At 40.9% G+C, this 14,803-nt stretch overlaps 1 protein-coding gene and 1 long non-coding RNA gene across 5 annotated transcripts in view; one reads left to right on the top strand and one right to left on the bottom strand.

Moving 5' to 3' along the window:
- LOC128096003 (uncharacterized) overlaps positions 1 to 4,065 on the bottom strand; it is a 122,310-nt gene extending 118,245 nt beyond the window's left edge. For both annotated transcript variants that reach the window (XR_008213500.1, XR_008213499.1), the window contains exon 1: positions 3,956 to 4,065. This is a non-coding gene — a long non-coding RNA (uncharacterized LOC128096003). The remainder of the gene's footprint in view (positions 1 to 3,955) is intronic.
- Positions 1,544 to 14,803, top strand: part of Nkain3 (sodium/potassium transporting ATPase interacting 3) — a 649,463-nt gene continuing 636,203 nt past the window's right edge. Inside the window, exon 1 of one of the 3 annotated variants that reach the window (XM_052715048.1) lies at positions 1,544 to 4,206. In XM_052715048.1, the coding sequence (XP_052571008.1) occupies positions 4,153 to 4,206 (54 nt within the window). In that variant the 5' untranslated portion in view covers positions 1,544 to 4,152. The remainder of the gene's footprint in view (positions 4,207 to 14,803) is intronic. The other 2 variants (XM_052715049.1, XM_052715050.1) reach the window with 2 other exon arrangements.

Below are 14,803 nucleotides of genomic sequence, written 5' to 3' on the forward strand. Positions count from 1 at the left end.
TTTTGAATTGTAAGTTTATCTTAACTTTTTAAAAATAAGACAAATAGTATATTTTGTGTACTTGTGTAATTCTTTAGAATTTTATGTGCCTACTAAAATACAAGGAAAAGAAAATGATAGCTGTGGTGGTTTGAATGAAAATGTTCCCCATAGGCTTATACATTGGCATGCTTATTCCCCAATTGGTAAGCTGTTAGGGAAGGATTAAGATGTGTGGCCATGCTGGAGGTGGTGTGTCACTGGGAGTGAGCTTGGAGGTTTCAAAAGACCATGGCCAGGGCCAGTGGCTCTCTCCTCTCTCTACCCACTGCCTGGGTCAGGATATAAAGCCCTCCGTTACTGCTTCAGGGCCATATCTGCTTTGCACTGCCATGCTCCCTGCCAAGATGATCAGGGACTAGCCCTTTGAAACTGCAAGCAGTTCTCCAATTAAATGCTTAATTTGCAAGAGTTGCTTTGGTCATGGTATCTTTTTACTGTCACAGAACAGTGACTAAGGCAATAATTAAAATGATTTTCATAAGCAATAGATTTAGAATTGTAAAAGCCTTCAATACACACAGCACATTATGCATTATTATTTTGCATTAGTTATGTATTGAGGATCCCAAGAAGTGTTGCAAAAGAAATAGGAAGGCCATAAATGAGTTGAAAGGAAACTTTAAGACTGAGTCTTTATTTAAGGACAAACAGGAAACCAGTTTCTCAAAGGAAACACTCCAAATTCAGAAAATTTTGAGAGTCAGAATGATGTCACAGGTACGAAACTCCACATCTGACTTCATGTTGTAGTCAAGGCTCAAGCCCATTTACAAATTCCTTCAGACTAGATGTAGACGAAGGATGACAGAATTTCTTGTATAGACTTGTGTCCTATCCCTTAACTCTCTTGTTAGGTTTATGAAAATATTCCGCAATACCTTTGGTCCTAAGCTCCTTGAATAAGAGCCACTCAACTTAGAAACACAGAAACCTTCACTTTCAAGTCTGACTTTTAAAGGTGTGCTTTCTTGCCCCTTGCAGGCCTTTTAATTTGCAAATCTCATGGGACTAGGGGAGAAAGAATTAGAGTTTCTAGAAGGAGCTTTGCCAAAATAAATGAATGAATGAATAAGTAAATAAATAATAAATAAATAAGATACATTAGGAGAAATAAACAAATGAACAGCAACAAAAATCCCTGTACCTACGCAAATATATTTAATAACTACTATGTCATCAGTTCAGGATTTCTAGTATCATTTAAAAGAGAAGATATAAAGGATGCAACCAGTAAATACTATAGCTTTATAAACCTTGACTTGTTATTAAAGTTGCCTTGTTTTTTTAAAAAATGCATGAAAAATCAATGCATTTTCAACTGTTTGAATTATACAAGGACAAATTTCCAATCTTGGTCTTTTGGGATGAGGCAGAAGTACAAGCAGGCTTCAGGTCTTCTAAAACCATCCCACCTGGTAACACTGCCTCTGAGGGCTGGCCCAGTACAAATCACCACAGCTTCTTTTAGGAGAGCACCCCTGACCCCCGCATGCTTCCCCACGTGCCCCCCCACTATAGATAAGTACTTTTGTGCCTTAGGTTTTAGTGACAGCAAGGTGAGTGGAAGTCCAGAAACTTCCCAGTCAGATTGACTGCCTTTACATCCCTGTGCCTCCCTGTGGTCATCAGAGAGAGAACTTTCTCTACCTGCATCCACAGCTTGTCCATGCTTCTACTTCATTGAGACTGTTGTGAGAATCAAATGAATGAATATGCACAGAGGCTAGTGCCTGACACTTGGCAAGCATTGGGTGCATGTTAGTTGTTTTACAGTGCTTTCTAAATAAATGAATTAAATCACAAGTAAAATGCACTGTGGTATGAGCTGGCGAGAAGGACCACTGGTTCCGTCACATGATTCATCACAACCTCAGGACATAAAGTGGCAGCTATAGTTTATGGAAGACGTTAGCAGAGTTATCTGTTCCCCCTTCTGCAGCCTTTTCCTTCAACTACTAGAGTAGTCAACGGCCTGAGACTTTCTACAGGTCTTTTCCCATATACTTAACTATTTGTTTGTCATTGTCTGTCTTTTTATTGCTTTCACTCATTAGTGATAGCCATGAATGAGCTTATGTGTATAAAACCAGCACTCCCTCACAGTCCTTGATCACGGATGTCTTAAAGTTGGGTTAAAACATAAATAAAAAGAATTCTGACTACACTTCCCCGTTCTCACAAGAATGAAGAGAAATGGACTTTCAACAATGAACATTCTTGCCTTTTTCTTTGGCAGCAATTTGAGATAACTTGTGTGTCCTTACTATATAATTCCAGAGATATCATGAGTAGATTTTTCTTTGTAATGATATTAGAAAAAAATACATGCTGTAGAAAAAAATTTAAAGAACAGGACCCTTAACTACAAGATAAACAAAACCAAATATCTTTAATGCCTGAAGCCTGAATGGGTTGAACAGTCTCCAAGGATAGAGCGAAGGTACCACAAAGACCTCTCACCTCTCCTCTCCTTCCCCACCTGGCTGGCTTTCAACTCAAAGATACCAGCTGACTTATGCCTCCAGAGTGCTGAGACAGAAGGCATGAGATACCACCTAGCCCTCTCCTTTTCTTAATCTACAAACCAGGAGGGCAGCAGTGGGGTAAAAATAGTGTTTCGAGCCTTGTTCTGAAGTCCACCTCTTTGGAAGAAATTGGTCAGGGTTTTATTCCTGGTTCTTGTGGAGTGATTTTAGCTACTTGTGCTGAGCCCTGTGGAAATTTGAGTCTCTGCAGAACTCCCAGGCTCTATTCTGTTGGGCAGGGGAGACAGTTTCTTGAGAATTCATAGAGTTTGTCTGGTGTCTTAACTAACTAGGATTAGGCTTTACTCTCAGACTCCTCTCAATTTATTTTTCTCTGTACAACATCATATTTGCGTTTATTCTAAAAATGTCTCATTATTATTTAAAGATCATGCATTGCCCTCCCTTCCCCTTGTCAATGAATGTCTCAGTGAAGATTCCCAGGGCACTTTGAATCAGAGCCTTAAGCCAATTTTCACAGTGTCTCTGGTCTCTGAGCTCCTGGGAGAACATTATTCTCTGTTGCGACTCTAGCCAACTTTTCCTATAAGATTCCAGCAGGGGCGCCCTGAGCAGGGGTGGGGTGGGGGAGTGACCACGACCCAAACCCTGAGCTGCGTGCTAGGACCCTTATTGAGCTGCCTCTTAGCGTCATGATCAGCGCTCCTGCCTGCCTTCCGCGTCTGCATCCACTGCCCCGACCTTGCCCTTGCGTTGGGTAGAGCGCTTTCACTCTGAGCTTCAAGTCTCTGGACACTTCTTCTGCATACACCAAACTGAACCAGTACCTCCTGGAAGTCGTTTGGCTAAACCTAGCTCCCAGTTTTGCAGACGCCTCCACCCTACTACCCCACTCTTCACATCCAGAGGGAAAACACAAGGCCTGCGACTCCAGCAATTGCTCCGGGCACCAGGGACACAAATCCCTGGGGGCTTCCCAGATTCTTACTCATTCATATTCATTCTCATTCTCTCACAGTCTCTTTCTCTCTCCTCAGACTCCTAACAAGCCAAGGCGATCCTCCCCAGTGGCGTTCTCTTACACACACACACACACACACACACACACACACACACAGAGAGAGAGAGAGAGAGAGAGAGAGAGAGAGAGAGAGAGAGAGAGAGAGAGAGAGAGAGAGAGAGAGAGAGAGAGAGAGAGAGAGTCGCAAGCACACAAGCTCACACGCCTACTCAGACAGCCCACCGCACTTTCCAGACGCCCACCTCCAGCACACTCCCCTCCCCTAAAAGGCATTCACCCACTCACCAGCTGTAGCCTCTTCGGTCCCCCGCCCTCCCGCCCGGCTCCCCCTCCCCAAGAAGCAGATCCGCGCGCGCTAGGAGGCAGGGACCCCCGGCAGTCGAGCAGCTCGGAGCGCCGCACTGACCTCCGCCTGCCCTGCGTGCAGATTAACAAAGGCGGCGGCGAGCCCTAGCCCGACTGCTGCAAGCCGAAAGCTAGCCGCGGGGCCCAGAGCCTGCGCCCAGTCAGGAAGCGCAACGCGGGCTGCTCTGGAGTCACAGACAACGTTGACTGAGCTCGCAGACCTCTCTGGAGCCGCGCTGCTGGGACGCCGGCCACACCATGGGCTGCTGCACCGGGCGCTGCTCGCTCATCTGTCTCTGCGCGCTGCAGCTGGTAAGTGCCTGGTTGAGTCCCGGTTCTGGGATCAGTCCCTCCTCCCGGACCGGCTTGTGGAGGTCCCTCCTTGAATCTGCAGCTCAGGGCTAAGGACCCGTGAGCGCGCAGGACGCACTGGAGGGATCCCCACCCTCGCTGTCCCATTCAGGATGTCTGTGTCTCCAGCTCGGTAGCTCTTGCCCGCAGGAGGGCGCGGTCTTACTTCTGGTCCGGTGCGCTGCGTCGCCGCCACGCGGTCCGAGGGCAGCTGGGGTGGCGCTCCGGGAGAGTGAGTTCCCCGCCCCTCTGTCGGACTCCTGGCCTGTGCACCCTCTGCAATCCTGCTGAAGTTATACTGGGACTCAGGGCCCGCTCTTATCGGGACGGTTTGCAAGAGACAGAATGTTGTTTAGTTTTAGAAAGTGCTTGGGGACAGTCAGCTTCTGAGACAGCAGCAACCTCAGCTTTCTGGTGGTTTTTACTTTAAGCAGCTGGAAGGTGATGGTTAAGGAGTGGAGGACTCCAGGAAGATGCGGCTGTGCTTGGGAACCACAAGTTCAAGCCTCTGCCATTTCATCTCTGCTTTTGATTGTCTTGAAATGTTGCATGTTCAGGCTGCGACTGGCTGACTGCTGTCTTGGGGGAGTGGACAGGGCTTCTCTTTGGCTTGGCGCTTTGCCCAGGGAGTGAGTGGAATCGGAAGTTGGAAACCAGGGTGGAAAGAAAAAAGACCTTTCTGGTTCTAGGCAAATACTCACGATCCTTTTGTTATCAGGGCTGACACTGTGGTCTGTTTTGTGGTCACCAGAAGTCAAGACTGCAACCTATTGTGCCAGACTTTTGAGAGTGAGATTAATAGACGCCCCCCCCCCCCGCCCCCAGGGCAGGGACCAGACCCAGTAGGTGCGCCACCACACTGGCCCTCTGTGAGGCATTGAATTTGTTTTGTCACAATCCTCAAAGTGTAACTAGGGTATTTAGTCAAGCCAGGGAGCAGCTTTCCGCGAACTTTACCGACCTACTGTAGCTCTTGCAGGGCTCATTAACCCGTTAACCAGGAGATGTAATAATGAGTTAGTCCTTGTTCCCTCGAGATTTTTAAACGTTTCCGCTTTTCCAATTTTGCCAGTTTCCCCCAAAGATTCATTTTCTGTGTGTTCATTGTTCTTTAATCCACGTAAAACAGACACATTCATAAGCCTGTGGGACAACCTATTCTGCACCATGAGAAACACACACCAAATGTGTTTATTGTGTTTTCTTGAGATACATAAAGCTTCATGTGAGTGTTCTTCCCCCTCTTAGGGAAAAAAAGCCAATGGGCAACTTATACAATGATTTTTAGAAATGTACTTGGCATTTTAGAAAACCAAATAAATTTGGTCAACCCTCGATTCTTATCTATTTACATAAACATCTCGTGATTGTCCAATCATTCTAAGCAATATGAAGTTAGGATCAAAAGTTATTCTTTGTAAACACTACAAGTGTTTAGCACTTAGGAGCAGAAACATAGTTGTTGAATTATGACATTGCCCTACATTCTCAGTCTATATAGCATTTTTATGTAAACATTTCTTTTGACTCCTGAAGTTATTCTCTGGGAGATACTCATTTCACTAATTTGACTATGAGGAACTCATAAAATTAAACTCCCCCCAAGTAAGTTGTACTATGGTAAAGGTGGAGGGGTGACTATAAGCATGTAAGAACTAGATCCCATACAAAAGAAAGCTTATGTGTTGTCTCAGCAAGAGTTTCTATTGCTATAATAAGACACTATGACCAAAAGTGTACAGTCACAATCCATCACCAGCATCAGGGTGGGAACTCCAGGCAGGAACCTGGGAGCAGAAACTGACTCAGGAGCCATTAGGAATGAAGCTTCTTGGGTTTCTTCCCAAGGTTTTCTCAGCTGCTTTCTTATACACACCCAGAACCACCAGCCCAGAGATGCTACCACCCACAGTGAGCTGGACTCTCCCACATCAATCATCAATTAAGAAAAATGTACCATAGGCTTGTCCACAGGCTAATCTGGTGGAGTTCTTTTTTCATCTGAGGTTTTCGCATCCCAAATGATTCCAGTTTGTGTCAAATTGACAAAATAAATAAATAAATAAAAAATAAAGCCAACACACTTTTTCTATTACGTTATTGTACCATACATGATAGCATTGTTTATATAAAGGGTTTATAGTGGAAATTACATCTGGCAGATATTTTTTTTTGGTTGAGTTTGACAAACTCTTGACTTCATAGTTTTGATATGAATACTGGTTAATATTTTTATTTGCTTTAGGGAGAAAGAAGACACTGAAACAATATTGGAATTTCATCAATGCCATGACCAGATTTTTTTCTGAACTGTATAATAATTTTCAGACATTGAAAGATTATTTATGAATTTCATTTGACAATTTAGTGGTTTCAGACATGACATACTTGTAATTTTAGTATGCATTATTGAAATACATTTACTCACAAATTGATTAAGACCATTGCTCAGTGTACAATAAGTCGTATCCCAGTTTGTAACATTTTTCAATGTATTTGCTATAATTACTCCCACTTCAGTCAGTTACAAGTAAACTTTTATATAGCATTCCTACTATCCAGACTGAATAAGAGGCATAAACAACTTCAAAAGCACAGATAAAGAAGAATATGGCAAAAATAATTATAAAGTAATGCACTTTAGATATATTAGTACTTGTGTTTTGATTATGGTTTATTTAAATTTGTATAATTCAATATACAATAATGGTTATGTTTGATAACTGACTCACAGAAATCTTGAGAACTTAAGAAATAAACTCTCTGAGCTCATGTCAGCCTACTCCAGCATGCCATGTGAAACCATGTGAAAGGACACCAGCTTCCTAGGCCTGGTGCATTTCCCACTGAAAACAGCTCTCCATTCTCCCTTTCATGTTTTACTCTACTCCAACCAACTCTTGGAAGATGGGGATTATGAAACCTTAACAAGTTCCAATATAAAGAGGGGATGCCATTTGCTGTTCAGACTTGATGCAGGGAATTCATATAGTAACAATGAATCAGCTGCAAACCACCACATTGATAGCCCAAAAGCTCCTCCTAAAAATAAAAGAAATGGAAGATTTTGAGTAATCTAATTCCATTTCATATGAACTTTATTCCCTCTTGAGTGAAAAAGAATCAGAATAGGAAATCTAACTGGAGAGAACTTGCCATATTTAGGTGACTAATGTTGATGAACTTTGATTTGTGAAATCTGTCTTCTACCTTGCTCTCTCTGCCCTTTTGGCTAGTTTCCATTATTGCCTTTTCTCCATGCAAACTTACGTGCTTGCCCTGAAATTCACATTTAATCTCTGACGTTACCAGACCAGATTAAACAGAAGATGTAAAGAATAAAAAACAGAGCACAGGAAACCTTGTAAAGTGATTCTTCCTAGGAAAGGTGTTTTGTTACCATTCCACTCATCTCTCAAGTCACCAAAGAACTTTTAAGTACATCTTACAAAAGGATACTTTCTGTGTGGTGTGTTTGTATAATAGCAAGTATTCTACTACTGGGTGTGTAGGGTCTACAGCTAAAAAGAACACCAATCATAGTATGCTAAATCAGCTTTAGTCACTGTATTTAAATGAACCTTAATTGTGTGTTTTAAATTCTGCCATCACCTCCACATGGCATTTCAGAAACATGTTCTCTGAGCTGCTTCAGGAAAGTGTTGAACACACTACACTACGGCAGGCAGGCATGGCTCCCACAAAGCATTAGTCACCTTTCAGCATCACAGACATCAGACTCTAAGGCATGTTCAATAAAACTTGGCATGTCATTACTTGGAGAGCTCATTATATTTTGTATTCTTTTACAGTGAGAGCTATATTTATTGTCAGAGCTGGTAATCAGCCCATTAAAAGTCAAAAGTAAGATGACATGTTTATAGTCACAGAAACCCTAAGAGATTTGCCTAAACAAGCAGCTATTAACATATAGATGGGTCGTATGTTTTGTTTTAGAGAGCAATCTCCCCAGTTAAAGAAAATTAGCATTTCTTTGCTCACAGTGAAAGCAAAGTTGCAAGACTTTCTATTCCACCTTCCAGCCATGGGAAGCAGAGCACTTGTGATATTTGAATACTCAAATAAATACGTTGGTGCATGAATGGTGCTGACATATCTGTGGTGAGTTTTGAATTAAGTCCTGTGAAATATCTTGCTTATCTGTCCAGAAATACTGGACAGTCAGCATGGAAACACATTTAATTTATAATGTAGATATAATGATAATTTTGTTTTACATGGTTTAATTTAAATACCTCTCTTTATTCTGTACAGTATAATTCCTTCTTAAGGATTATTTTATTTTAGGTGTGTTGGTGCTCTGCATGTATATCTGTGCACCTCAAACATACAATGCCTGCTGGGGTCAGAAGAGGGCATCCAGTTTCCCAAAATTGGAGTTACAGGAGGTTTTGAGCTGCCACGAGGGTGTTGGGAATTGAACCCTTGTCCTCTGGAAGAATAGTTAGTGCTCTTTTTTTTTTGTTGTTTTTGTTTTTCAAGACAGGGTTTCTCTGTGTAGCTTTGCGCCTTTCCTGGAACTCACTTGGTAGCCCAGACTGGCCTGGAACTCACAGAGATCCGCCTGCCTCTGCCTCCCGAGTGCTGGGATTAAAGGCGCGCGCCACCACTGCCCAGCTAGTTAGTGCTCTTAACTGCTGAGCCATCTCTCTAGTCCTGCAATGTAATGCTTAATTTTTGTTGTCTTTATTTCAATATTCTGGTTCATCCTATGAAACTTTAAAAAGGTTAGGAAAATTAACTTATGACTGATAATGAGACTTTGTGTCTGGTCTGGAAATCACCTTGCATTAGCCAAGGCTGAGGACTGACCTACACATCAAATACAGAAGAATGAGCTGTGCTGTTACAAAATAAGGGGCCATAGGATGAGAGGTGGGATGAAGGACATGTGTATGCACATGTGCAGGGCAAACAGAAGTGTTTGGTGATACAAAAGGTCATGTTTAGAAACGTCAAGATTCTGATTACCAGGTTTATGACTGTTAAACTCTGACAATAGACTGGACTAAGTCTTCAGAATTAAGAATCATGGGAAACTCTGGATTACATTTGAAACTCTGGACTACATTACCTTGGGAGAGAGGGTAAAGGAAAAATGAGAGTAGTCATTAAACAGGACTCCACGCAGGGTGATCAGAGAACAAGAAGCTAACCAAAGAGAGAGAAGAAACAGCTAAATAGAAAAAACAGACAAAAAACAAACTCAACACCATAGACCCCACTAAAACTTTGCCTCAAAAAATAAAAAAATAGACCAGACATTTCAAGATAAAAGCAAAAATACAAAAGCAAAAACCAGTCTGGGGAGGAGCCAGTAACCTACTTGCTGTACGTGGGTGAAGACTGGAGGTTGGATCCCCAGCACCCATACAGATACCAAATGAGCTGGTGGTGGGCCAGTAATTTCAGTACATGAGTGGTGAAGATAGGGGATCCCTGGTGAAAGATGGCTAGTGGTTAAGTGAGGGACTCTGCCTCAGCATATAAAGTGGAGAGTGGTAGAGGAAGACTCCCCATCTCCAACCTTATCTTGCACATGCAAGGTCACACACTTTTACATGCAAATACATATTTATCCACATCCATACAAACATAAGCATCATACACATATAAAAAACAAGAACAACAAGATCTATAGGAGTTGTGGTCACCAGTAACAGTAAAGTTATATGCAAAGATGATACAATTGTATCCTTTGTTTTTTTATTTATTTTTGATTAGGTGAAGTGCAAGACTGCCATTTTATTAACATTTATTTAAAAACATTTAAACACTACCAGGGGGTTATAATCAGTTTACTGTTGCTAGCAGAGAGGGAATCAAACATCTCTACTTCCTGATGAGGAGCTGTTGGCAGTTAATGATTGCTGAGGAATAGGAGTCATTTTTCCTCAATGGTGCCCATGATTCCGTAACTAAGCCCTCATCCATGTGCATATAAGCATCACTAATTGAATTCTTTGATCACCAAACAAACACAAATATAAACAAAAATTACTTCAAAATAGGAGGGGGACTATCTGAGAAGAGAAGAGAGCAAGAGAAGTGAGGAGGGTCAAGAGAGGGTAATAGGGGGCTGAATATGATCAAAATGCATTCTATGAATGAAAATGTAATAATGAGACCTGTATTGGTCAGGGTTCTCTTTAGGAACAGAGTCAAAATATAAGACTCTCTGTAACTTCTCCAGCACCATGTCTGTCTGCAGACCACCATGTCATACCATGGTGATAAAGAGCTAAACCTCTGAAAATATAAGCCACCCCAATTAAATGCTTTTGCTTTATAAGAGTTGATATAGTCAGGGTGTCTTTTCACAGCAATAGAAACCCTAACTATGTAAGAAGTTAAGACCAGGGACTTGGGTATTGATGGGATAAACCTGACCATGCTTTTATTTTGAGTAATTTGGCATTTGGTACTTTGGATTATGAAAGCAGTGGAATGCTTTAAGCACTGTTTAATTGGCCATACTAGTGGGAACATGGAAGACAGTAGTGCTGAGGCTGACCTGAACTGTAGGCCCTGGCTTAAGAGGTTTCAGAGGAGAATTTTAGTATGTTGCCTAGAGGTTGTTGTGATATTTTGGTGAAGAATGTGGCTGCTTTTTACCCTTCTCCAAAGAGTCTGAGGCAGACCCTTAATTTGGATTAATTCTGTTTGCAGAGGAAATCTCAAAACAGCTTAGTATAGATTCTGTCATGTGGTTATTAGTGTTAACTCTAATGAAGATCTATAATGAAAATGAGCAAGCTGATCAAGGTAAAACACAAAATGTACAATTTGAGGAGAAAAGGAGCACCAGGAAAAGGAATAGAGCTAAGTCCTGTATTCAAGGAGATAAACAAATTAGGAAATGGAATTAAAAGAGCGGGGAACTCAGGGCAAGGTTGAACACAGCTAAATTTCCATTTTGTGAAAAGGAATGAAAGAAAAGCTGAAAACAGGGTGTGGTGGTACAGGCCTTCAATCCCAGTACTTCCTGTTGTTAGTGAAACACATGACATCCAGGTTATGTGAGTCAAATTTTGTGCTCTTTCTCAGTGTAGTCTGAATGAGGTTCACTCCATTAGGAAGGAGCCCTTGTAGAAGCCAGGCCAGGGATGGTTTGTTACCATGGTAGGATTGCTGTCGTTATAGGTTTGGGGTCTCCTTTTGTGTGTCTCTGTCTCTCTCTTTTAATAACAATCCTCAAATCTCATAATACATGGCTTAAATGTTGACTTGATGATAAGGCTCTCCAGATTTTTCTCCAGTGTACATTAGGATGGCTTGGACCATGTGTATGAAATCAAGGAATGTTCTTATTTTTGCTTTGCAAACTGAAGTCCTTATTTTATTATCATTTTTAATTGTCAAATAATATGTTGTACAAATTTATGTGAACAATGTGATATTTTGATGTAGCTACATGATGGGGAGGATTTCAAAAAACTTAATTAGAATAATCACCTCACTTATTTGTTTTGGAAGTCTACACATTTGAAATTAGATTCTCAGTGTGTTTTAAACACTTAGTACTTATCATTAACTATAGTTACTATGTGGTCTATAGATCTCAAACTAAGGCCTGCAGGATTAAGATCCTGGTTGGGATGAATACAGATATATTTTCCTGATAGGCACTTATCAGAAAGTTCTGAACATCTCATGGTGTAAGCTTCCTGACAAACAGTTTTGTATTGTCAGATCTTTTCTCTCTTGAGCTCTACCTACTTATTACAGGTTTCATTTTATTGACTGGTACTGCATATTATTTTGGTTCAAACTTATTTTGTGATTATGCTCTTCCCCAGTCCTTCCTAAGCTTCCCTGTCTTGCCAATGGAGGCATTTATCTTTGATGTGCTTATTTACTTAATAATCCTAAAATGATATCTTTGTAATATAACTCCTTTAAAAGATCACAAAATTTGTTATTAAGCTACCAGTTGCCTTAGCTATCCCAGTGATACAGAATTATTTTTCATTCATATAAATCTGCATCCTCCATTTTGTAGGGACAAATCCAGCAGTCTATAAACCACTTGTGTTCTTACTTCTGTCATTTCCCTGGAATTTCAGGATTGTAAGGCCGAGAAAATAGAAATGAACAACATTCACTGAAATGGAATTATTTATATATACTCATGTCATTTCATTCTTCATACAGTGCTACTGACTTTTGAAAATAATGTCCTCAACTTTAATCAGCTCATTTTCATAGTGGTCTCTTTCATGCAGATTTTTGTTTTCCCTAAAAAGTGAATCTTAATTATAAATTTGGGAAATAGAATTTGTATCCTCAGGACTTCAGTAATATTTACTACTAAAACACAGACTGCTTTGTCTGCCATTTACCTTTCCCACACATATTTTACCTATGATATATCAATGTGTCTATCAGTCCTCATGACTTGATTATACAAAGAGAAGAACTTTAAGTAACTTACTCCTGAGAAAATAGAGTCAATAATACTAAATATTTTGGCACTGTTAGAAAAAAAATCACATTGATGTAAGTTTTGTGTGTTATCTCTACCAAATTTTGGATGATCAGGGAAAAATCTGCATAGGTTTGATTCTTCAGCGGTTGTTTTACACAAATGAAGTACATTTTACTGAAAGAAGCAAGATAACACATGCTTCATGATAGTAACAAGCTAGATATTAAAGCTAGACATGGTGGCTCATGCTTATAATCCCAACACTGGGTAATTTGAGGAAAGAGGAACAGAGCGAGTTTGAGAAGTTGGGTTAAGTAGTAAATTCTAGACCAGTCAGAGTTTCAGAATGAGACCTTATCTGACGCAAAATATCATCATCATCATCATCATCATCATCATCAAGCAATGAAAGTGATTATGATAATAAAACAAAACAAAGCTAAAAAAAGACCAAAAAATTAAAAAAACACCCACTATATAGTAATTAAAACAGACAAAACCAAAATGTAAACAGAACATCTGAAGGCTTTGCAACAGGATGAGACTTAGTAGACACATGCGCCTTCCCTTAGTCCCAGTGTTCCAGTATCTGTAAGAGACAGCAATGGTGCTAGAAGGATTGGGATGAAAACAGAAGACCAGCAAGAAGTAAGCTGTGTTCAGCCCAGGTCCTTCAGTGAGAGCCTGCACACAAGGGCCCCTTTGTTGGGCTTAAGTCACCTGCGTGCCACTAGTTAGTTCCTGACCTGAGATTAGAGTACACATTTTAAGCTAGATACCTAGTGTCAGTGTTAAGGTGATCTACATGGGAGAATAAATATGTTAGTAATTTTGGAAAGTCAAACTAGCTAATGTTTGAGATTTAGCCAACAATGAGAATTGCTTATTTTGATTTTCTTACAATACTTCTATTCTATACTCTAATCTTAATATAAGTTTTGAAACGAAGGGAAAGAAATGAGACATAATTGAGACCATTGAAGAAGACCGCTGCAGAACCTATATTAGGCACACACCACACACAAAAACCTGTTTCACAGAGAAATCCTTTATTAAACAGGAAAGAAAAGTTAAAGTGACTGCTTTTTGACTCAAGCAGAAAAACTCAAGCAAGGAAATGACCTTGCAGGTGTAATTTTTAAGAGGAAGAAAAGAGGAGGTCTCTGTTAAAATGGGCTACGATGCAGCGGTAGAGGAGATAGGGGACAAGGGAGAAGGGGAAGGAGACAAGGGAAATGGAGGAAGGGGTATTTGTCCCAGAAGGACAAAGGACTGCCTCTGGATATAGAAGAGACAGACTTGGCACATAGGCAAATGGCAGGTAAAGGGGGAAACCCCATGTTAGGATGAGGTGTTTAATTTTAATTGGGCATGTTAATTAGGTGAACCAAAGGGGTTTCTGATTGCTGGATTGTAATACTTCAATAGCTGGACCTTGGTAACCTCAGAAGGAGGAAGTGGCCAAATATGGAAATAGACCTTGGTGGCTAGCTTTAGAAATGTAATCTAATGTTTTTTACCAAGGCAGAGGGAATGGGAGAGAAAGAAGGGCAAGGTCTGCAAGAGCCGCATGTTCGAGTGGGTGAGTGAATCTTCAACCACGTTTTGAATTTCAGTTTCGGGGATACTCTTTGACGAATATTTGATAAGCTTAAAGATCAAAATACATTCTTTAGGTGCAACAAAGATTCATGCTTTTAATCCCCTTAACATGAATTTATGTTAATGCTTGCAAATCTCTATCTTTTCCCTGGGGAGATTCAACACATATATCTACTCACCCCAGATAAGACACCCTGGACAGACCAAAGTATGGATACTGTCAAAGTCCAGTTTGGTGAACCAATGAGATTTTTTGGGGTTACTTACAGGAAAATGAGTGGGAAATTATTTACAGGCACAGAAAGGACTCAAAGACAGCTGAATCACCAAAACCCACCCCAGCATGGGAGACAGTTCACAAAGCTGCGAGCTTGGAGCACACAGCACAGCCCGCAGGCAGCTCAACATGTTGGAGAGCGTCCTTTCCAGGTGGTGCCTCAGTTGCTCTGAACCTCTTCCAGACAGCTGGAAGAGGTTCTTTTGTTTTGTTTTCTGAGATGGAGTTTC

This window comes from Peromyscus californicus, unplaced genomic scaffold (genome assembly GCF_007827085.1).
Source record: "Peromyscus californicus insignis strain IS unplaced genomic scaffold, ASM782708v3 Scaffold_5__1_contigs__length_169319896, whole genome shotgun sequence".
NCBI classification, from domain to species: domain Eukaryota; kingdom Metazoa; phylum Chordata; class Mammalia; order Rodentia; family Cricetidae; genus Peromyscus; species Peromyscus californicus.